The sequence below is a fragment of the Rhineura floridana genome, chromosome 6 (assembly GCF_030035675.1).
Source record: "Rhineura floridana isolate rRhiFlo1 chromosome 6, rRhiFlo1.hap2, whole genome shotgun sequence".
Taxonomy (NCBI): Eukaryota; Metazoa; Chordata; class Lepidosauria; order Squamata; family Rhineuridae; genus Rhineura; species Rhineura floridana.
Genome location: NC_084485.1, coordinates 115,638,842 through 115,663,933, shown reverse-complemented (window position 1 = coordinate 115,663,933; position 25,092 = coordinate 115,638,842). Strand labels below are relative to the sequence as shown.

At 40.0% G+C, this 25,092-nt stretch overlaps 1 protein-coding gene across 3 annotated transcripts in view; it reads left to right on the top strand.

Moving 5' to 3' along the window:
• ZNHIT6 (zinc finger HIT-type containing 6) overlaps positions 1–25,092 on the top strand; it is a 73,433-nt gene that overhangs the window by 33,186 nt on the left and 15,155 nt on the right. For 2 of the 3 annotated variants that reach the window (XM_061633544.1, XM_061633543.1), the window contains exons 7-8: positions 3,280–3,360; positions 3,551–3,631. In XM_061633544.1, the coding sequence (XP_061489528.1) occupies positions 3,280–3,360; positions 3,551–3,631 (162 nt within the window). Of the gene's footprint in view, positions 1–3,279; positions 3,361–3,550; positions 3,632–6,940; positions 9,603–25,092 lie in introns of those variants that run through there. The other variant, XM_061633545.1, reaches the window with a different exon arrangement.

Genomic DNA, 25,092 nt, shown 5'->3' with positions numbered 1-25,092 from the left:
TGTCGCTTATGTACATATATTGTCTCAGCCTAAGCTACCTCACAGGGTTGTTGCAAAGATAAACGGGGAGGGAATGGCAATGGTCATGGCATTCACAAATCAAAAATAAATCTGGGGAGGGGGACACACACAAGTAATAAGATGTCTAACAGATAGAATGTTAACAGGTGAAGCTTTCACCATAATTGTATTTTCATACAAAAAAGGCTTACTCCATTTAATTTCTACCTGCCCCACAGCTGTCCATAAGAGCCTGGTCTCCTGCATTGCCACTCCTAAAGCATGCAAAGAACTCAAGTAAAAAAAACAACCACCACAGAATTTGGGCAATTTTTTTTAAAAAAAGAACATCTGTAACAGCATGAAATATGACATTCTCAGGCAAAAAGAAGTTATGAGACAGTAGACATAAAAACACACACACAAAGCCTTGACAAAGAGTGACAAAAATACTCTGAGCATGAGCATTTTCACATTTTAAATTTTTACTCCTCATTGTTTTAGCTTATTTATTGCCTTGGGCCCGTCCTTAACTTTCAGCCTAACCTACCTCACAGAGCTGTTGTGAAGATGCAGAAGGCAAAATTAAAATGGGAAAGAAGGAAATCAAGGCTGCAATGCAATACATGTCTACTCAGAAGTAAGCTTTATTGGGTTCAATGGGACTCACTCCCAGGTAAGTGTGTACACAATACAAACTTGCCTGGGATTAAGTCCCATTAAACCCAATGGGACTTATGGGACTTACTTCTGAGTAGACAAGTATTGGATTGCAGGTTAGTCCTTGTATTATTACATGCATCAAATTTTACTTGCCTTAACCAGATTAATGCATCTTTGTACTATAAAGGGTCATTTTTTTTCTCTCCCCCATCCCTCAAATGAGAGTAAGCTCCATTAAACATAAAGAGACTTACTTCTGAGTAGACTTGTATATATTGTACTGTAAGTCAGCTATACAATCATTTTTAACAAGTGCCTGTTTGAAACCCTTTGCATTTGCCATGGGGAGGAGGATTTGCACAAAAGAGCTTCCAGGGAACATCTTCCTCACAAGAAAGAAAGGGTAGGAAATAAAACTGGAACCAGCAGCTCCTTAGGACCCTGGCTGCTTGCTGCTGCAACTTTTGCCTGCCCCTCGCTCACCCTGAAGCTGTGGCTTTTGGCTTGAGTCTCTCTCCACTGGTAAGAGAGGAGAGGTGGGGAGGGAGGCAGAAGCCACCTCAAGCTTTACGTGACACACACACACACACACACGTCATCGTCGTCTCTCACCTCCACAGTCAGTTCTTCGTGTTCATTTTTCTGCTGCCTCCTTACCCTCTGGCTCTTTTCTCCCTCCACTCCTGTCCATTTTTAAACAATTGTTTTCTCCACTCCTGTCTTGCTCTCCACCTCCTCCCTCGTCGCCTCCTAAGCACCCATAGAGTACAAGGAAAGAGCAACACTGCACAGAAGCCCAATTTGAAGCACATGATTTTTACCCACAAATCAGAGGAGCAGAAGACTTCTCCTGCTCTTCCCCCCCCCCGTAAACTCAAAAGTAACTCTGGAAACGTTACAGATACAGCTCGAAAGTAATGAAGTTACTACTTGTTCTATTATGGAACCAATTAGCTAGAGAGGTAGTGGGCTCTCCGACACTGGAGGCGTTCAAGAGGCAGCTGGACAGCCATCTGTCGGGAATGCTTTGATTTGGATTCCTGCATGGGGCAGGGGGTTGGACTCGATGACCTTGTAGGGCCCTTCCAACTCTACTATTCTATGATTCTATTACCAGCAAAATGTAATGAAGTTACCCACTCGTTACTCAAAAAAGTAATAAATTGCAAGTAACTCGTTATTTGTAACGAGTTACCTCCAAGCTCTGATTATATTTGCATGTTTTTTGAGTTCAGTGGGATTTACTCCTGTGTAATAATGCTTAGGACAGGTGAAACTGACCTGGGGGAGGGACAGGGAGGGGAGGAGATTGGATGGGTGGGGACTGGGCAGAGGGGAAGCCCCTTTGCTTTCCAAAAGGAAAACATTGTGAACAGTATCACTGTTTTTCAGCATTTCCCTCACCTTTTTATTTTGCAGCAGGCACATGTTAGTGAAGGGTGCTGAGAGTTGCTAGGAGACTCCCTGTTCCCTTCATAGACCTTCAATCAGAGTGGCTGACTGTTAAACCACTCTGGCCACTGGAGCTCTGTCGGTGGAATAGGAGTTTCCTCTCAGCACCCTTCACAAACTACATTTCCCAGGATTCTTTGGGGGAAACCATGACTGTCTCATGTGAAATCAAAGTCTGGTGTGGGTGTGGCCCCAATTACCCAAGCCAAGCAGCCCTGAGTCTGGCTTTTAGAACACTGACAGTTGGTTCTTACTGAGCATGCCCGATATCATTGAGGTCAAGCCAAAATTTCTTAAATTAATTAAAAATCAGCCAGGCCTTTTCTTAACTTTTAAACTGCAGAAGATGAAGGTCAGGGTATGGGGCAAGGTCAGTTATAAGATTACAGGTACTTTGTGAACATGGCTGATTTTTAATTAATTTCAACAGGTTATGAGAACTCTGAGAGAAAAAAGTCCAAAAGAGGTCTGTTTTTCCTCCTCTCTTTTTACATTTTGAACTCTCAATTCTCTCTCAGTGTTTTGTGTATCGTCATGAAAATTGAGAGGGTTGTTAAGCAAGCCTTTCTGAGTTCAGGACTATACGTTTTGTAAAGTTTTGTTTTGAAATGAGTTTATGGGAAGCATCAGCATGGCATGGGGGTATTTTCAATTTATCATTGCGGAATGCAAAAAATCCATGCTGACTATAGTATACAGCCACTCTTGTGGCTGTATAATAAAGTGTTTTTCTGTTCCTGTTGTGACGCATAGATGTTTCTTGTATTATTACAGTCCTTTTTGCATCCTGCTTAGTAAGTACCATTGCTCAAGGAGGTTCTTTCCCAGCCACAATTTTTCATCTAGAAAAGATGGGAGAAAGACTAATCTTCCTGTAGAATAGATTTAAAGATATGGAAGATTTCTTTCAGTGCAAAGCACTAGCTCAACTCAGTATGGAAGGAAGACATTTAGGACAGTGTCTTTGCCAAAAAGCCCTTGGTATTCTTGGATCAATGTCAAAGGACTCAGGTTCTCTGTTTCCTTCTTGAATGTTTCATATATGCCCCTGTGTTAAAGCCTTTTTCATGGTCCTGACATTGGGGCTTATAAAACTGCATTTCACACCTATTCTTACAAATATTATGCATCATGATTGGTACACTTTTGTCTTTTGGGGTAAAGGGTACCAGATGACAAACTGTTGTGCAACATCCTTAAGTCCTACGTTGATCCTCAAGAATCTGATCCTGTTGTTCATCAAAGGTATGTTCATTTAAATCATTAGTATGCTAACATTTTGTTGTGCTACAAATCATTCATTAAAGCATATTGGACAGTCTATGATGCATCATGTCTTACACCTGCAACAAGTTCATTACTTTGGTAGTTTTGTTTGAATGAAATAGACTTACTATGTGATAGGGTTTATCAAATGTTATGCCTTTTATTTTAGATTAAAAATCTACACAATGTCTCCTCAGTCAGAAATACAAATTCTAATGAAAGTAGAAAACAGACCGCAAAATTCCATCAGGTAAGAGATTTAATTTTGTGTTATAAAATGGGAAACTGTGTATCTCCATACATCTTAAAAGTAATGAGGTGGCTATAAAATGAGTGCCGCATTCTTTCACAGTAGGAAGGAATGGTGGTGGCAGAGGTAAGATAGCTCTAGTGCATTAGTATCTTATAAATCCTGCTCCATGAACAGGTCTCTACACTTTTTGGGCTGACTTACTAGCTAGCCATTATCTGTGGTCACTGCTAGCTGCTTCCTTCTCCATGTGAAATGAAACAAGGCCCAGCCCCTTCCCACTTGAGGTGACTGGGTATTATTTAGTCGTGCCAAATTTTGGAGAACTCAGAAACTGAGATATCCTGTTTGTCCAAGGTTTGGATTTATTCCTCCCTGGTGATGGTTATTCCCCATGGTGGTGAATAGGAGAGCCTATAATTTCCACCCACAGTCATCAGTTGTATGTTTCTGCTACATCTGCTAAGCTTACAGTGCCTACTGCATCACCAGCCATTCATATTGGTGTTTTGTCTCTTTAGATACATCCAGGTTCCCACTCCCACCTTTCCTTCTTGCTGTGGCAGAATAGAAATCCACACATCTGGGCACTAAAAGCTTCCACAAAGGAAGTCCATGACTAACCTCGCATATCCTCAGGAACAATAGGTACAGCATGAGTGCTGAACTAATTCAGTCCCAGAAAAAAGAGAGTATTGTATGTGAAAAGGAGAAGAAAAGTGAGATTTTTTAAAGAGCTCAGAGATTAGAAGATGATGGTGGATTTGTTGAGTATTACCCATGAATAATTTAGGCAGCACTCCTCTTACCTGGGAGTAAGCCACATTGAATACACTGGAATTTACTTTTGAGCAAGCATGCATAGGAGTGGCACTGATAGGCTCCACTTTTGTGACAGTACTTGAATTATCTGTTATCCAAAATTTCAAAAAGATAATCTCTGGAATGCAGATAATACAAGAATATTAAACAAATAAAATGTGTGTGTGTTTAGGGTGATAACCCTTTAGAATAGGGTTATGTGTTACAGTTATGTATCATTAAAGGAATGCTATAGTATTTTAAAAAATCTTAGCGATTATTAAAGATTATAAATGTAGACCTCTCTGGATAAGATGAGAATTCCAGTTTATCAAAATCTGCATAAATTACTAAAATAAAATTTGCCATCTGGCAATGCAGAAGGTGGTTTTGTTCCGTTTTTTCCTGTTTCAGGGAGCAAGCAGTTCCAAGCAAGGCTTAGCTGAAATCATCCTGAATCAATTTTGCAATTCATTGCATTCCTTTTCAAAGTAGCTATTTGTCCTCTTCAAAATAAATTAATAACTTTGTCTAAAGCTTTATGTTTGGGATGCCTTCAAAATGACTTCATGTGGTAAGATTATTGCTTTTTCCAGTAAGGGAAGGAAAGAAACTACTGCCAAATTATACAGTCTGTTTGGGGAAGTTCACCTTCTTCTCCCAAGAGAATGGTCAAAGAAGTCTTTGTAACCCAAGAATTTGATATTAACAAAGTGAGTTCCTGGATAATTAATTAATTTAATGTATAAACCTACCCTAGTGACAAAACACAAATGATTGGTATGATTTTCTGACACTTGATTGTGACAAAGTTTTTAACTCTTCCCTCAAACTTATTTCTCATAGAAAATCAGCATTATCTGGTTTCAAATGCTCAGATAGGGCTGTCTCAAGGGTTGTCTGGTGAATGTCAGTGCATATGTTGAACTATGTGGCCTGTGCTTGATCCCTTAACAGTTGGATAGCCCTTAGTGATATATATTATTTCTTTTGGGAAGAATCTCTGGTTATGTTATGTTTTTAGGACTTGAACATTATTATTGAGTTTTGTACCTAAATATTGAGGGGACCCTGTCAGTTGGCTGCTAGTTTAGTGCTGAACTTCTCTTGATTCCAGTACAATAGATTTCAGCCTAAAAGCTACAGTATTGGAGCCTATGAGTAGAATTCAATGGATGTCACATAACTGGTGGAAAGCATCCATCAGAGAACAGGGAAGCATTTTTCAGCCATTCCTCTTCTCCTCTGCAGCCCACACCCACCTGCTCCCAATCTGCCTCTGAAGAGTCCCCCAGTCCTTTGGAATGGATTGAAGGCAGGAGCTCCACAAAGGAGGAATAGCTGAAAATTACTGCCTTGTCCATTCTGATGATGGATGCCTTCATTCAGCAGAGCAACATTTGGATTCCACCATACACATTTTTCTTTTGTTGCAGAACCTACTTCGATGGTCATATATCAAAAATATTAATTGGTCTGGTTCACACATAATTCTAAACCATGTTTTTAGCACTGTGGACAGGCTTGAACAAGCCTGGCCTGAGTGAAGATTTGGGCTCTTGCACTCTGTTCTTCTCCTGCAGGGCCTAGAGAGGATGTCTACAAAGTTTAGCTTCACTTATACTGAATTAGCATTACGTTTGAACCAAGGTTTCTGGTTTAACAGAAACTTTGGCCAGTTTAATATGCCAGCTTTATAATCCAGGGTTTGAAGTTGCTATGAGATCTACTAGAGTTTGTTTTAAACTAGGATCCCTGGCTCAAATGTAATGCTAAGTGAACTAAACACAACATTAGTCATCTTCCCAGCCACAGGGCAGCAAAAAGTCCCACACTTTTCTTGGGCTTGTTCAGGCTTGTGGCTATAAACCATGGTTTAGCATTATATGTGAACCAGGTTATATAGTGTACCAGTCCCAGTATCTCAGGGTGACCTTACTTTCTGTAAAGATGATGGCTGTTACAAGTGGTGGAACAGATATATTTAGTGACTTTTTTCTAGTGTAGTATGATAAAAGACAGGGTGCAAATGGACACTGTAAAACTTGTTTTGCTTTATACTCTCTGCTAGTGACCACATTCTGCATCTTAAATGAGGTAGTATAACCCTCCTCCTGATGAGAAAGTGCACTAAAGTGTCAGTCTCAAGATTTTCTTCCAGAACTGAAACTTATTTCAGATGCGTGACTTATTTTTTGTGGCCAAAGAAACTGTTACTAAGTCATTTTTTAAATATAAAGATTACAGTTTGCTTTCAGATCTATCAGTGCTACTTTATTTTAAAACTTAAAGTTGCTAGCTATTATTTAAGATACTGATGAGAAATCTCCAGCCTGTGGGCCAAATTAGGCCCATTAGAACTTGGAGATGGGCCCACTTGGCCAGTTTGGGCGAACCACACCCACCTTCCTCTGGCCTGATGTCATATGATATTAGGCGTGGGAAACGTTAAACTGAGGGAGAATTAGGAGCGCATCTACGAGCACACTCCCAATTCTTCTTTTGCAGATGCAGAAGCTGGAGATGCTGAAGAAGAGCCAGCACTGCAGAAGAAGACTTCTAAGAATTTCTGCCATTCATTGTAGAACTTGCATGGATTATAGGCTCAGTCGCTGCAATGAAATGTGGACAGCCCTCAATATGAATTTTTCTTTTAATACCTTTTTAAGTATCCACATTGTGTTGAGCTTTATTCAGGCATAACACCTTAGTTTATAATTGTGGTTTAGAAAACGTGTGGTCTGTGAGGTTTAAGTCTTAAGAGGCTTTCTACTCCTTTTCCCTCAACACTGTTCAGTGCAAAAGTAAACTTTTGGTAAAATGAAACTCTTTAGATACATCATTCTTTTGTGATCTTAACAAAGCTTTGCATACCTAAAAGTGGAAATAGGTTTAAGAATCCTTACTATAGAGAGGCTGCTCTTATTTCTCATGTTGTGTCAATTTCCTTTGGGTATTTACTTTCTGGGGGTAGCTTTCTCTCATTTCCTGAGCAAAGTAACTCCTTTTTACATGAAACACATTTTGGAATAAGCAGGAGCAGTATATTAGCAAGGGTCACTTGTGTCATTGTGACAAAAACTTGGTCAGCTTTTAGTGAGGTAGCAAGTAGAACAGTACTGGCTCCTCTCCAGTTCTAGTTGCATATTTAGAAGGTATGTATATGTGACTAATGGGGGTATGTATTTGAACTCTCACTCCATGAAAAGCAAAAGGGCGCAGATAGGCAACATCCACATTTGCATCTGATTTGCACCTGAGGTTTCTGATCCAGTAGATGATCTGTGAATGGCAACCTCCTTCTGTGCATGGGGAAGGGCCGCAGCTTAGCAGTATGCAAAGCATCTGCTTGGCATGCAGGACGTCCCAGCTTCAATCCCCAGCATCTCCAGGTAGGGCTGGGAGAGATCTCTATCTGAAACCTGGAGAGCTGCTGCCAGTCAGTATAGACAGTACTGAACAAGATGGACCAAGGGTGTGACTCAGGCCAGCTGTCTCTGCTTTTATACCCTGGATTGTTGGTTTGCTTGTTTCTTTTTCTACTGGATACAGCTTATCTCTTTTCTGTACCCATTTAATATACAAGGGCTAGGTAAATCCACCAACAATGGTGGGAACCAGCCTCTGCCTTCTTGCCATGGGAGTTACTCCTCCTCATAAGAATGGAAATACAGCACATGCTCTGCACGTAAATAGTCTTGGTTTCTTTAGGTGGGGCATTTCTAGTTAAGGCTGGAAACTGATCTGAAGTGCTTGAGAGCCACTGCTGGTCAGTGTAGAGACAGTTCTGAGCTACAGGGACCAATGCTCTGAATAGGTAGAAGGCCATTTCCTAGGACCGAATGAGCCTCTAGCAGAAGTTAACAAGAAAATTGTGTAATATCTTGAATATTTAACATGCAAAACTGAATGTTTATAGTCTCTTAACTACTTGTTCTTTTGGAAACCTTATTGAGAAAACTGTGGAAAATTAATAGCAATACTGAATAACTTACTTGTTTTGAAGAAGTATATTATTTTATCACTAGAAATGAAACAATAGATCAAAAATGTTTGCTAATTTATTACTAGTAGTATTGAAACAATGGATTAGGGGGCAGTTATCTACTAAAAGTTATTAAATGCAATAGGGCCGATGGCATTTTGAGCTGAAAAGGGAATGAAGGTATAGCTGGGAACAGGATTGTTTGGATTATTTCTTTCACTGATGGGAATCTTACACTTTGCTGTCAAAAAGAACCCCCAAAACTATTTCCATTTCACCTTGCCAAAAGGGAATCCCTCTGTTTATCTCTTGCTGACAGTAATGAACTAGAACTGTTCCTCTGACCTTGTTAGGAGAGATTTGACCTTCCTTCCTTCCTTGGCAGAAAAGAGGGAACATGTTTGTTTTTCAAGGGTTAGTGACTTTTTGGCAAATAGACAGAAAATATGACCTTTGTAAGAATGTAAAGACCTCTAATGGGAATGTCAAAAAGACAGAGTTTAAAATATTTGTTTTATAACTCAGTATATGTTAATTGGAAAAATAACATCAACTTTCTCTTGTTCATGCAAGAAAACATGCCAGATAAAATGAATACATCATTTTTAGTAGAGTTTCATTCTCTCCACAGTAGATTAAAGAGCCTGTGTTTTTATTCCAAATGCCTAGAACCACAAATGACTGCATGGTTATGCAATGCCTCCTGCATCAGCTATTTATTCCCACCATGTTTTGTCATAAGTATAGTTTGGCAAGAAGAGCAGACTACTTAGATTCTCTTGTGCCGAGGGATGCTTGTTTTTTTAAAAAAGCATTTATATCTACGTACTGGATCTTAGTTTGGGGGGGCTAGATAGGACACAGTGAAGGGTGAAGTGGAGCTTATGTGGCATTTGCAGATATGAAATTCCTGGCCTGGATCTAAGGCTCATGGAAGGCTCATTGTTGGTCTGAATTGGCCAGCTACAAATACCAACAAGGGTTATGACGTCAGCCAGTGTTCAGGTAGAATTCCATATAATTGTACCATCAGCATCCTGTGCTGCCCCTGAAGCTATTCAGTAAGCTTCACATACTCCTAAAAAACAGACAATCTTGATTCTATAGTATCATTGACCACAGTAGACTACTCAGTCTACCAGAGTGATTGAGAAATTGATATAGCTTTCACATTTGAGGTGTGCTTTCAGCTATTGGCCATATGATTCCATTGGAATATTTTACAGCCGGCATCCCAGAACTGATTTGGTCTGGTTGGGAGAAGGTCTGCGTTATCTCAAACTATCTCAAAAGTTATCTATTAGTTGACTTCACAAAAAATGCCCCATTTATATCTGAAGATTATGTACTGGCCTAGTACCAATAATGTACCACTAACATCTGATTTTGGACCTGATGGAATGAATCTGCATGGAAATTGATGTGACAAGAACCACCCTTCCTCCCAGCAGGAGCCCAAAATTGAAGATCTCTAAATTACAAGAGAGAACACAATAATAAAATCATCTATCTTTGTTACATTTTCCAGTATTATAAGTTGCATCATCCAATTTCATATCATACGATTTGGACATCACTGTTAAGTCTCGCAGGCTAATTTTAAAGGACTGCTACAAGACATAACACCAAAGTCTGGATCATTCAGACCATGGTATTCCCGATCTCTGTGTATAGATGTGAAAGTTGGACAGTGAAAAAGGCAGATAAGAGAAAAATCAACTCATTTGAAATGTGGTGCTAGAGGAGAGCTTTGCGCATACCATGGACTGCGAAAAAGACAATTAATTGAGTGTTAGAACAAATTAAACCAGAACTGTCACTAGAAGCTAAAATGATGAACCTGAGGTTATCATACTTTGGACACATCATGAGAAGACATGATTCACTAGAAAAGACAATAATGCTGGGAAAAACAGCAGGGAGTAGAAAAAGAGGAAGGCCAAACAAGAGATGGATTGATTCCATAAAGGAAGCCACAGACCTGAACTTGCAAGATCTGAGCAGGGTGGTTCATGACAGATGCTCTTGGAGGTTGCCATAAGTCGCAATCGACTTGAAGGCACATAACAACAACAACAAGACATAACAGTGAAACTCATTATGCAGCAACATGAAATGTCTTGAGCTTCATTTTAAAACTAAAGCTCTCTTGCTGTAGGACAGGGCATTTAACATGATTAACTTCCACATTTGTCCTCTGCACATCTGTATGTTAAATAAGGTCCCTCTTAGCTACAAACTTGACAGGTATTTATGAACTTGTACAGTCCAGTAATGTTTAAGTTAAGATCTTAAATTGCCTTGATGTTCTACAGCTACACTACACTACACAGCAATTACTGTAATACAGGGCTGGGGATCATTTTTGGCTCCATGGACCAGATACTTATCAGAATATGCCGCAAGGGCCAAATTTGACAGTTTGGGTTAATATCACAGGCTTGACAGGCTGCTTGTCCCACCTGCCTGTCAAAATTCCTTGCATGGGGCTCCCAAGTACCTGACAGCCAGCTGTCTGGTGGGCACTTGGAAACCACAGCACAAGGGGCATTTTTAACCCTAAGCTCAGCAGTTTGGAAAGTGCCAACCATGGAGCTGGCAAAGTGCTTGTTTTTCCTCTCCCCGGGGGGAAGGAGGGAGAAGGAAGACTGCATTTAAATACCGGTTCCCTGCTGTTCCTTCCCACCAAATCACACAGTATGCTTTTTTTTGTATGTAAATAAGCCTCTAGGCACTTTCTGCATCTTTTCATCACTTTTTTTAATTAACTCATTGACTGACATGCAATTCCATCCTGGGTTACTAGTAAATTCATCAAAATACCCAGCATATGCACATATTACTAACTGGATGCTTCATCTACCACAGAATATGGATTGTTCCATCCTTTGTGTGCGGTGAACCTACTTTACTAATACTGCAATGATGAAAATAAGAGGAAAAAAGGTAGACCCCATTAAAGGGGGAGGAAAGAAATTGGCAGTGAGAGGAGCCAGCCTAATATCAACTAATAATCCCCAAAGTACTCCCAGAATGGAGACTAGTTCTTATTAGAAGTGTCAATGCTGTCCTGCTTTAGGATTGTTTCTTCTTAAATGTATCGAATTATTTTGTGTTTGCTAGACACATATTTTAAAGATTTCTAATGTTTCTGAATCTTCGGTGATTTATCTCTGTCTCTGATTGTTAACTGGCTCTTGTTTCCTTTCTCCTCCTCTCCTCCCCCTTCCATGTTTCATGAATTGACTTTTTATTCTAGATCTTTTTTCCCCTGAGCTAACGTGAACCTTCTGTCTTCCCCTTTAAGTTCCAGACTGGCTTTTTAAGCCTTGTTCTTTGGAGTCCTGCAACATTGAAGCTTCATTACACAGTACAGCATTTGGGAAGGAAGCTGTTGAGAGTGCTTGTTTTTGTTTTTTGTATGCTGTTTTATGGGATTCCCTAACTACTTTTCATATTTCCTTCTATTGTGCCTCAGTTGTTGCATATTTTCCTACCATCTGCTTTCCTGAGATTCAGCTCCCATTGTACGCCAGCCTTCTCTAAAGTTACAGAGATGCAAGCTGCTTGCTGCTGCTCTTGCAAATGATTGTTGCTAAGTGGAAGGCTGTTTGTTTGGCCTTGTGTGGCTCTAAAATATGTGTACTGGACACTGTACCTTTACATCCAGTGAACAATTCACTTGAAATCAGGATCTTTGCCTTGTGTCCTGTTGCCCTTGTACATCTGTCCCTCCTAGTTCTATGATTACTTAAGTTTTGCTGGAGTCCCTAGCCAATCAGTGCCAACATCAAGCTAGCAAATAACTACTGGTTATTATTGGTTCTTCCTTTCCAGGCTTGTCAATAAGACCTGGGTCCTAATGGGCTGATATCTATCTATGCAACAGTGTCAGCCTTACTGGCTATTCTTGCCTTTCGTAAAGTATCTCACTCTACACCTGTAGTCCTTTTTCTCTGTGTTACATGAAAGTACAGCAAAAAAGAGTGCTGGGAAGGGAAGGTTGCTTTTATCTCCTGCTGCCTCAAAAGTGCTCTTTCTCCCTCCTTTCCGCTGTGGGTATTGTACCTTCTTTTTAGTTCGTGTCATCATCATTCTCTTAAGCTGTTTTTGCACAATCTCTACAGGACTGAGGCAAATATTATTTGTATGTATAAGGTGCTTTAATTGCCTCAGTTCTTGATTCATCAGTAGCCTAGACATTATAAGTGTGGAGTCGTCTCCATGGTCTGCTTTGAATTCTATTTCCCTTACAAGGTATCCAGCCCAATACCACCACCTAATTTTGAGAGCGTTCTTGAGTCAGAATAGGAATTCTCTTGGTGTACTGCCAATCTCATGGTCAGCTCAGACAGGAAGACACTTATCTTGGGAGTTGTGTAAGGGGTAGCAAGGGTGGCTCTCCATCACTTAACGTTCATTCAGAGACCTCTTTGTCAGATGTGGCTCAGAATTTCATGGTTTCTGTGGCAATTTTAGATCTGTCTTACATCTGTGGTAGGACATGCTTTTGATCTTGTATTATGTTCAGGATGGGAAGATGATTGGGAATGAGGCAGCTCTGTGTGGCTCCTTTGTTATGCATAGCAAATTATGTGGCAAGACTTTGGCTTACAGTCTGAAGCTCTGCAGGCATGTGGGAATATATTGAGATAGTCCATCCCTAGAAGCTGTTAGACCCTGATGGTTTAAGCATGTGGCAAAGACCTTCCTTTTCATGTAAGCCTTTGGTATGCTATCTTAGTCCTTTTTGGGAGGAGGTGTTAAATTTTGTATATTAAATGTTTTTAAATTCATTTTATATTGTATGCTTTTTAAATGTGTTGTAAGTCACCTAGAGGCCACTGGGTATGAGGCGACTAACAAAGTTATAAGATGTACACCTGGTCTGTTAAATCCATGCCCATCCATACTTATTAAATGATCAGCCTGACTGAAACCAGTCTGCTCAGCAACAGAGATGGTAAATGCCCCCTTGGTGAAATATGTTACACATATAGTTCTTTATAGAAGCTCTCATTAACCCAGGTAACTTGAGTAACATTAGACCAGTCTCCAGCCTTCACTATTTTGGGAAGATATTGGAACACATTGTAATGATCCAGCTTCAGTTGTACTTAGATGATATTGATTAGACCTTTCTCAGTCCAATGTTCAACTTGATTTTGGGACAAATACCTTTATTGCCCATGCTGATCTGTGCCAGGAAATGCATCCCTGTGTTTCTCTGCTTTTGACACCATTGACATAGTACCTTGGTGGGATAAGCCTTAAGAGGTACTGTGTTGATGATTCCAGTGTTTCCTCGATGACAGACCCCTGAAGGTGGTGCTGATAGCCTGTTGCTCTACCCCATGGCCACTGGCTAAGTTTCCATAACAATATATTTGGTTTCCCATGCTATTTAATATCTACAATGGCCAAGGATAATGGGAGCCATAATCCAACAATATCTGGAAAGTACCATGTTGGCTGATACTGATTTAAAGAGTGGTTGTGGTAAGCAAACACCCAGATGTCTTAGTGAACTTACAATGTAATCCTATGCATATTTGCTCAGAAGTAAGCCAATTGAGTGGAGTTCACTTACTTCCAGGTAAGCAGATACAGGATTGCAGACTAAAAGTGTCTTAATGGCATGTTTTTAGGACACAAAAATGTTCTTCAAATGTTAGACACAAACTGTAGGGACCTTCTTTCTCTATATTGTTATGTACCCCATTTTGGCTTACATAGGCAAATATATGAAATACCAGTTTACAATTCAAAAAATTATAATTATATAGTGTGATGTCCAAATTTTGGAACTCCTTCCCCATGTTTTTTGGATTGCTTTCTCCTAAATAAGGCCATTCTCTCAGGGAGCTAATGCTGCTGCCATTGTTAGTCTTAGATTGAATAGATTGTGCTTTTTATGACATTGTAAGCCACCTTGAGTCAGCTATGCCCCAAAAAGTTGGCCTATAAATAAATAAGCCTTTATGAATGGAGTAATAAATGTAAGACAGTTGTCCTATTAAAAGTCAGGATTTCATAGTGAAACAATTGAAACTAATTATCTTTAGTTAACTGCCCAAAATAACTGGAGCTAAGTAGCAGTGAAGAGAGAATAATTGCCACTTTTCCTAAAAATACATCCAAGGCTGGATATTTAGTAGTCTTTGCTCTTTTTGCTGGTAAATATGCAAGTGACTGGTATGCACCAACACTGTTGGTTAGCTAAGGTGGAATAGTTTATAACTTTAGTGGACATTGCATATCCATTTTCGGGTAATTGCATTTTATTGTAGTGTTGTAATTCTTTTATGGGGGTTTAAACCAAGTTGAAGTGCCAGTGTTCTTTATGGACCAACATTAGATGCTGATGAAGACATCAAGGAAAATTTTTATACCCAGCTGGACACCATCTTATCAGAGATACCTAAGGCCTGGGCAATTTCAATGCAAGAGTTGGGCATGATTTTGATTTATGGCCAGAAACCACTGGGAAAGAAGGAGTTGGCAATAGCAACCTGAATGGCATTCTACTTGTGACTAAATGTGCAGAGCATAATCTTGTTATTACAAACACACTCTTTCGCCAGAAAGATAAATGTGAAACATCATGGAAGCACCCTCTGTCGAAGCACTGGTATCTCCTGGATTATGTAATTGTCCGTGCCAGAGATTGTTGTGATGTACTCCTCACTAGGGCCATGACGAGTGCAGATGACTGCTGGACAGATCACCGATTAATTTGATCCACTAAGGCCATTAATATTGTTCCTCAGTGTAGGCTCCAAGGAAGAAAACCAAGGCGTAAAATGAACATCCACGCCCTTTAAGATCCTATGAAGCGAGCCTGCTGTCATGGCCCCGTCAGAGGACTCATCAGACGAGGATGACTCGGGAGTAACAGCAGCAGACCCAGAAGCAGCAGACCCAGAAGGAGAAACGGAGGAAACTCCTGAGAACCCAGCTCCTTCTCCCCCTCAGCTGCAGAGCACCCCAGACACAGCTGAAGCCTGTCAGCCAGACGCAGACAGTGAACAGGATACTCCCCCCTCACCTGCAGAATGTAGACAACAGAAGGTCAGGCAGAAGAGGGGCAGGCCTGTCCACTTAAGGCCAAAACGCTGATGGCTCACACCTGCTGACAAACCTGCTCCTTAAAAGTCAAACCTTGACTTCAGCTTGTTGCTGACTACAACGTCAGGCGTGACCACTGTGTGTCTTCCTAACCCCTGAACCTTGACTTGGACTGATCTCTCGGCAAACTAGACCCGGACCTTCACTGACGTCTCTTCTGGATTTCTGCCTTGGCACGTAAGCTTCGAACAGCCTCTGCCCTTATCTTGCTTCCTCCTTGCTAGCCTGGCAGATTTATAGCCAAGCTGCCGGCTGAGGACTTACAGCCTGGCAATTACCAAGGAATCTCCAGCCCTCCCTGCACCCCCACCAACACTGCTGTCTCAGTGAAGAGCTGACACCTGCTTTCAAACAACTCTCCAGAAACATCTACCTACAGAACTCCCTGAAAACGTCGAGGAACGCTGGATTAAACTGAAGACCTCCATTATTGCAGCATGTGAACAAACTAGTGGATACCAAACTAAGAAACATCAGGACTGGTTTGATGAGAATGATAGTGAGATTGAACATATCATTGACAAGAAAAAGAAAGCCTTCCAGATATGGCAAAAAGACATTAACTGTGCTGCTAAGAAAAATATCTATGCCAGTGCAAAGGCTGAGGTCCAAAGAAGAACTAGAGAACTTAAGAACCCCTGGTGGATAAAGAAAGCTCAAGAAATCCAGCATTTTGCAGATGCTCATGTTGCACGGGGCTTTTTTAATGCCACAAAGGCCATCTATGGGCCAACAAATTATGGTACAAATCCCTTACGTTCAATAGATGGTGCCAAACTTCTAAAGGACAAAGAATCTATTGCACTGCATTGGAAAGAGCATTACCACGACCTCCTTAATCATAACTCTTATGTGGCTGGTGAGATCTTCTCTCAAACTCCACAACAACAAATTAGAGATGAGCTCACAGTATCCCCTAATTTGGATGAAGTCAGTAAAGCCATCAATCAAATGAAGAATAACAAAGCTAGTGGACCTGATGGGATTCCTGCTGAAGTCTTTAAAGAAGGTGGGCCTGAATTTACACAACAACTTCATAAGCTCATGGAAAAAAATCTGGATGAGGGAGGAGATCCTGGAAGACTTTAGGGATGCCATAATTATCACTCTTTTCAAGAAGGGTGATAGAACAGATTGTGGGAACTACTGAGGCATCTCTTTTCTAGCTACCACAGGTAAAATCCTTGCAAGGATCCTTGCAAATCGCCTCCTACCTATCTCAGAAGACATCCTCCCTGAATCCCAAAATGGTTTCTGCCCTTCCAGTGGGACAGTGGACATGATCTTCACTCCACGACAGTTTCAAGAAAAATGCAGGGAGCAAAACCAACCTCTGTATATGGCGTTTATTGATCTGACTAAGGCCTTTGATTCTGTAAATCGAACTGCTCTCTGGACCATCCTTCTGAAAATTGGATGCCCTGATAAATTTGTGAATATTTTGCAACTCCTCCATGACAACATGACGGCAATAATTTTGGATAACAGTGGCTCTCAAAGTGATCCATTCGAAGTGGCATCAGGCATCAAACATATGCGTCATTGCTCCGACCTTATTTGCTATTTTCATTGCCATGATTCTACACCTTGTTGAGAGGAAACTTCCCACTGGTGTGGAAATCACATATCGAAGAGATGGAAATCTTTTAAATCTCAGTAGGCTGAAAGCAAAAAGTAAGGTAATTACAACCTCTGTTGTAGAACTTCCGTATGCCGATGATAATGTAGTCTGCACATTCAGAGGAAGATCTTCAAACTATCCTAAATGTCTTTGCAGAAGCATATGAAAAGCTTGACCTCTCGCTTAACATCAAAAAAACCAAAGTTCTTCATCAGCAGGTGTGAACCAATCCCTCTGTAGCACCATCAATCCAGCTTAATGGTGTGACTGCTGGAGAATGTTGATCACTTTTCTTATCTTGGCAGCCATCTCTGTAAAAGCTGACATCAATGCTGAAATTCAGCATCGTCTGAGCTCTGCGAGTGCCGCATTCTCCTGAATGAAGCGTAGAGTGTTCAAGGATCGAGATATTCACAGGGAGACCAAAATGCTTATTTACAAAGCCATTGTACTACCGACCTTGCTGTACGCCTATGAAACATGGACCATCTATAAATGCCATTCCCAACTTCTTGAAAGATTCCACCAACACTGCCTCTGGAAAATTCTGCAAATTACTTGGGAAGATAGGCAGACTAATGTTAGCGTATTGTAAGAAGCAAAAACTACCAGTGTTGAAACAATGATCCTCCAACATCAACTTCGCTGGACCGGCCATGTTGTTCGAATGCCTGATTACTGTCTTCCAAAGCAGCTACTTTACTCTCAACTTAAGGATGGAAAACGGAATATCAGTGGACAGCAAAAGAGGTTTAAAGATGTTCTTAAAGCTAATCTAAAAAAATGTAACATGAGCATTGAGAACTAGGATGCTTTGTCCCATGAGCATCCGAACTGGAGGTCGGCCATTATCAAAGGTGCTATGGACTTTGAAGAAGCACGAGTACAGGGCAAAAGGGACAACCAAGGAAAGCGGAAGGCACATCAAGCAAATCCTCATCGTGACCATCTTCCATCTGGAAACCTATGTCCTCACAGTGGGAGGCTGTGTGGATCCAGAATTGGCCTCCACAGTCACAGACCCACTGTTAAAGACCTTACCCTGGAAGACAATCTTACTCGGCCACAAGTGATCGCCAATGAATGAATGAGTGATTAGTAATGAGACAAACATAACTGCAAAGTTTAAGATATGCTAAAGTTGCAGGCAAAACTGAATTTTATAATCCAGAATGTGGTTTTCCCCTTGCTGTATAACTGAGAAGTGTATTTCACTGTTTTCCTGTTCACAAATCATAACCACAAGGAAGGGTTATTCATCACTTAGGAATGAATGTCCATCTGTTAGTTATTATCTCTGCTGTGCTGCAGCCCCTCAAAACTAGTACTTGAAAGGAATCTTTAGTGTTACGTACATTTTAGTGCTTGCTTGCTTGCTCTCTTACCCTCCCCCTCCTGAAATGGGGTTAAACTTTTTGTATTAGTAGTAGTAGTCCCAAAATTCACATGCTCTTTTCTTTTTCATTTATATTTTGTGTTTCACAATAATGTTTTCTGCCTAAGAAATGCTCCAATAAAATGCAATGGTGGCCGTACCTGCTACAGGAATAATCTCCATTTTTTATTATATGCTGATGTCAGCATGGTCTTTTGGTGCATGTGTGTATGTTTTAAGTTAAAGTCGTCCCCCCCAAGTCCAACTGAAGATGCTTGAATGGGGCAGTCATGATTTATTACAGGGGAATAGATTCATAGGATTTTCATTTTTATCTTCAATCACAGATTGCAAAAATGCTATTATTAAAAACTAAAGACTATGCAGATGACATGCGGGAAAGACTGATCCGAGCATGGAATTTCCTGCTGTCTGAACTGGCAGGGTTGACTGAGTTCACCACTGAGATAATAATAGCTGGAGGATCCATTGAAGAGGTATACATTTATGATGGAAGGCTCTGCAGAATGTAGCAGTTTACAGAAGGATTAGTTGGCTGCCTTTTCAGCTATCTTGGAAGCCAATAAGATCTTTTTGGAGGTTACGTGGCTTCTGGTCTGTCATAATGGACATTATTAAAGCATTACAATGCAAACACACAGCCCTTGCCAGCCTCTCTAAGACATCGTCTTTTTCCTTGGGGCACAACAGATAAATCCAACCAATCATGTTTCACTGCTAACACATTTAGTTGTTTTGAGATAATATAGTAGTAGTCCCATGGCGGTTCTAGAAGTTGAGGTCGTGGTTTTGTTTTGTTTTTTTAAAAATGCAGGTTATACAGTAGTGATAGTTATTGCATAATAGAGGAACTTGAGGGAAGATATTTTCCCAACTGTATGTCGCAGAGTTTAAGTAGCGGAAAACTATGTTAAAGCTTTACAGGTATCTTGTATAGCAAGTGAGTGGTGCTTTTTTAAAAAAAAAAATTTTAAGGCAGGGACCTGAAATCAGTTGGATTATTGGTTAATAAAACATGTGTTCAGTCTTTGACCTAATGTCACATGATAGCTAAGTACTAATTTGCAGTCTTCCCCCATAACAGAAATGTTTATTTTACATTTATATTGAGAACCAGTTTTTAAACATTACATTCTCATTCAGGTGAATATGATTCAGCATAATCTGTAGAAGTAAAATGTGGCACTTGCTAATTATAGCAATGTTTGTATAAGGAGATACTAACAGCAGAATGAAAAAGTAGATTTTAATAACAATGGCTGCTGTGAAAAACATCCAATCATATTGAAGTGGCCCAATCATTATCTCCTTCACGTGTCCCCAAAGGCCTTCAGTAAAAGAACTGTAAGACTAGGATACTTATGAAACCCATGTTGAAAAGGTCAGGAAAGGGTGTAGTTCTGCAACCAATGTATGAAGCTTACGAATGTGAGAGAATCAAAGAGCTTGAGGAGAGAGCATGGATTTCAAGGCTAGCTAAGGTTAAGAGTGTAGTGTGGTTTTATTACAATAAAGATGAGGAATTGTGAACCTGCTTGCCATAGTTTGATCCAAGGGTAAAATTAATTTTTATATTTATATATAAATGTGTTTGTATCCTGCCTTTCGGCCCTCACAACTATGAACCAGGCAGGATTTGGTGCAGATTAATACATAATAGGTTACATCAAAATGTGTCCCTCTGCTGGCGTAAGGCTGTCTGGTCCAGCAGAGGCTTCTATGAGTGGAAAGGTGGAGAAGGCTATTTTTACAAATGCCCTTCACACATCTGCCCTGGAGCAGAATTGGGGTGGTGTACAGGTGATTGCAGAGTGAGTGAAAATCACAGAAGCCTCCTGTGGATCAAAGTATCTTACCTCAACAGAGAGATACAGTTTGATCTAGCACAATGCTGTCATCACTTCTGTCTCTTTATTCCTGCTAACCATGGCATTTTGGATATGAGAACTAAAACTTCATTTTAATTGCTGTAGATAAGTGCTTTCAATTTGATGTGCTTACTTGTTGAACATGAAAAACTGCCAAGTCTAAGATTCTGTCATTTACTTTGAAATCCTTAATAGTGCAACAGGTTTTTTTAGGGATGAGTGTTCGAAGTGCAGGGAGAGGAGCTGATAGTTTAATAAATAGAGGACACTTTTTGATTTACGAAAGCAAATTTAAATTAAAGCTGTATTTGAAAGACAGCAGAATATAGTTACAAGTTTATTGATAGGGAGAGGGATAACTAAGAAGGTAAAAAAAATAGAGTAATAAGTTCCAGAAATTTAGTTAGATTACTATAAAAAAACTATTCTCTTAAGATTCTTTTGCTCTTCATATTGCATCAAAGTCTTAGATATTTGCCAAAAGCTGTCACTGTCTGTCAACCAATAAAGTTTACTTAAAGCTGTGCCTTGGTGATCTAACACTTGAATAATTTACTATCATAAAATAGTTTAAAGTACAAATGTTTTATGCTATGCCAAGCTGGACGCTAAATATGTTTTGTCTAAAACATGAGATAATGGAAAGTGTATTGTGGCATGTGAATGACTTTAGCCTTTTGGTGGTAAATGTTTGCTTAACCAGAAAAGAATGTGTTGAGACTATTGCCAATAAAAAGGTATTACCATATTTTGCATTAAAGTATTGTAAATAAATCAGTAAATATGTTTTTGTTCATGTGTTAATCCACAACTTATGAATACATTCATTGAATAAGAAATGCAATATACTGTTATCCTTTTTAAAAGGTTTCAGTAAGAACTGGTCATAATTACTTTGGGTTGAAAGAAACATGAAACCAAATATTTTCATGATGATTGAAGTTGGATTTGAGTAACATAGCCATTGCTTAAAGTTGTTTCTTTCAGAACCAGAAAAAGCAAGTTGCATGTCTTAACATTTTGACTTTTTAAAATCTGACTTTTGATAAACAGTGAAGTATACTAGTAATATTAATCTAAACATTGTGGTTATTGGTAAGGAATTCTACAGTAAATATAGTTGTACAAGTCAAGACTAGGTAAGAAGCTGGAAATCTCATATGCATGCTTTATATCTCGTTTCATACAGACAATACACAAAACATGATAGAAAAGAAAACAGAAAAGACAGAGTTGTCAACATCCCAAAATTCACATAAAATGTATATGCATACTTTCTATCTAAGCGTCATATTCACTGGATTTAGTAGCTTGCTAATAATTGGATAATTACTACAAAAAAGCAAAATTAGTTGTAATTGCTCAGATAGTGTTGGCTGTTAATAGCTTTAGGATTTCGTTCTTGAAATGTATAAGTCTGAAAGGACTGTGGCATTCTTATGTCAGAATTATAAGGAATAAGCAAGGTTCAGTTTTTAAGATTACTGCAGTTATTTGGAAACGCTATGATGATGCCTGCTTCTGGCTTTGAATGCATCTTCCCAAGAAGGAGAAAGTCTCCCTTATATGGAATTGGCTGGTTGAGCCAAGTCACATGGATAAGCCAGAACACACAAATAAATGAGGTTTTCTTTTGGGAGTTCAGTTTGCAGCTGGTGATGTGAGGAGCTCTGGATTAAACAACAAAGTTATGACATTTTATATTCTGTTTCCACAAATAAGTAATTCTTAACTCCATCCAGTGGCATTTCCTAATATTATAGGATTTCTAATATTAGTTTGCTACATAATGTTGCCATACTGTGAAGTTCACCATGCACAAATGACAATTTCCAAAATTTTGCAGATATGGAGGCACCCCTTGCCAAATCGAATACTGATACTTCGCTAGGGAGAGACTTGTAAGAAGCAGTCTGTCTTTGAGAGCATTCTTTTCTGACCCTACCCTTGCTTGTAAGAAGCAATAAGATTCAAGAACGGAGGTGCTTCAGAAGTGCCTACCTATTCACTCTGGAGGATGGATCCCATGGAACTGTTTGACAAGGCACTAATACCCCATTTTGCTTTTAAATCCAACTGATTAGCCAGAACAGACTTGAGAGTATCAGGTGAATCTTTTAAGTTTTTTCATAGTTGTCTGTGAAGAAAGCCAGTCTGGTTCAATGGGCAGGTGCACAACAAGGGCTTGAACTTCTTGCAGTAGAATGAAGTGTTACACTGCAGTTGCAGGATCATTTACAAAAAAACACTCCACTATGTTAAAAACTCCCTACAAATTGAAAACCGGCACAGCAGGCAAAGGAATGGGTTAGAACATTTAACCCTGTTGTGCTAGTTTTCTATTTTTAGGGAAGCATGTTTTTAAATGTGCATTCAAATCTTTTAGTCTAAAGTGGTAGCAAATAAACTTCCCTGAAATTAGGATATGGATTTGGAATAAATAACACTTGGGTATGTTCCAGATCTATTTGCCTTCAACTTTTCAATTTACGTAGTCAGGCAGATCAATCTGAACAATAGGAAGCCAACGTGATTTATGCTGGGGTACATTATGCCAGTGCCATTTACCTCTATTCCAAACTTTGTTCAGGAGCGGGGCTACTACCAGCTGAGCTGACCCAAGCCTGGCAGAGGGAAAACAAGCCTCTAAACTAGACTTTGACTTACACCACGCTTTTTGCCAGTGTAACTTCTGCTGGAGTGCTAGGTTATGTGACTGAGCTGAACGTAGTTTGGAATAGGGGCAAGTCTCCTCCTACCATGTCCCCGAAATACCCGTTTCAGGACTTACCCCAGCTGAGCCAGGGATGGAGGACCTATGCTGGTGTATCTTCTGCTGAGTCAGGATGGGGTGTTTCAGATGACGTAGCCCTCAGCCAGAGATACACCTATTCCAAACTCCATTTATCCTGGCAGATCTTGAGTTTGGATTGCTTCCCAAGATAGCCAAATACTAAAAAAAAATCTAAAAGTAGGATGTTTGTATATCTATCCCTCAAATCATGACTACAGAATGAAATATCCCAAAATGGCTAAGCTACTCCCACATTAACTAGGTTACTGGCATTTGGTATATATGCACCCCTGATTATATGAATGAAGACTCAAAATAGGACATTTGTACATCCTTGACTCAAAAGAGAGGCATTGTGTATCTCAACATGGTTGAGATAAATCAGCATCACTAAGTAAAATGTGGCACAGAGTTCAAGATTTTATTTTTGTATATTTATATAATTTGTATCCCACCTCTTCCATCTAAGTAGGATACCGAGAATAGCTAATGTATACAATAAAAACACTAAAATCAGATAAAAGATACCCTGATTACTGGAAAATTCTGAAAGGGAAGCATTTATTCATCTCCCTTACATTATTGAGCTGTTTGTTAAAAGTTCCCAACTTTTTGGGGCCCAGGGCATATCTGACAAGCAAAAAATGTTGCGGGCACCACAAAATACCCATTTCATGGAAGAAAAACTGGTGGTGCTCAGATCCCCCTCTAATAAACAGGCAAAACTCCTACATTCTGCAAAAATAAATAAAATGGACAAAGCCTGCATTTTGAAAAATGGGAGAGCCAGAGGCCTTGGTGGGTACCATGGGGTGTGTGAAGGTGCCACTTTGGCATCCCCAACATTAAACCTTCACAAGCTGGAAAGCAGAAATTATATATACATGTACTCTGTATTTAATTTGCTCAAGACACTAGTAATAACTAGAAGAATATGAAAGAATTGTACATTTCTCCCTTTAAAATAGGTGGCAAGTAATATATATCCACATCATCTGCAAACCCAGAATTCGGTATATTTAGAGCCCATGTCACCCTAAATACTAGTACAACCTGAAAATGGACCATTTTATGTCCATCTCATGACTGAGGCTACCAACCCAGCACAGAACAGTACATTGGATCAGAACGTTGAGGTGTGGGTGTCTTATTGCTGCTTCAAATACTTGAATGAGCTTTGGGGGATTTCCCTTGGCAGCCTGGAATGTGCCTCTGTGCTTACAGCAATCACACAAACAGAATTACTAGTATATAGAACAATAGTTTTGCTTGACTGACTCAACAACTTACGAAACGTTTAGTCTATTTTAGTCTTGACCCATTCCAGTCTGGGTTCAAGCCTGGTTATGGGACTGAATCAACCTTGGTTGCCCTGATGGATGACCTTTATCAGAAGGGGAGGGGGAGTGCAACTGTTATTCTTACTTGATCTCTCCACAGCTTTTGATACTATTAACCTTGGTATCCCTCTGAGCCAACTTGATGAGATGGGTATCGGAGGCACTGTTTTACAGTGGTTCTGATCCTACCTCCAAGGTTATTTTCAGAGAATAGCATTGGGTGATTGTCTTTTGCCCCCCTGGCAATTGTGCTGTGGGGTGCTGCAGGGTACCTTCTTGTCCCCAGTGCTGTTTAACATTTATATGAAGCCCTTGGGAGTGGTCATCAGGAGATTTGGAGAGAGGTGTCAACAGTATGCTGCATATACCCAGCTCTTTTTCTCTGTAATATCTGAATCGAGAGACCAGTGCCTGGACTCGGTGGTGGGCTGGATGAGGGCCGATAAACTGAATCTGAATCCTAACAAGACAGAGGCCCTGTGGGTTGGTGTTCCTGAGTTCGGATAAATAGTAAATTGCCTGCTTTGG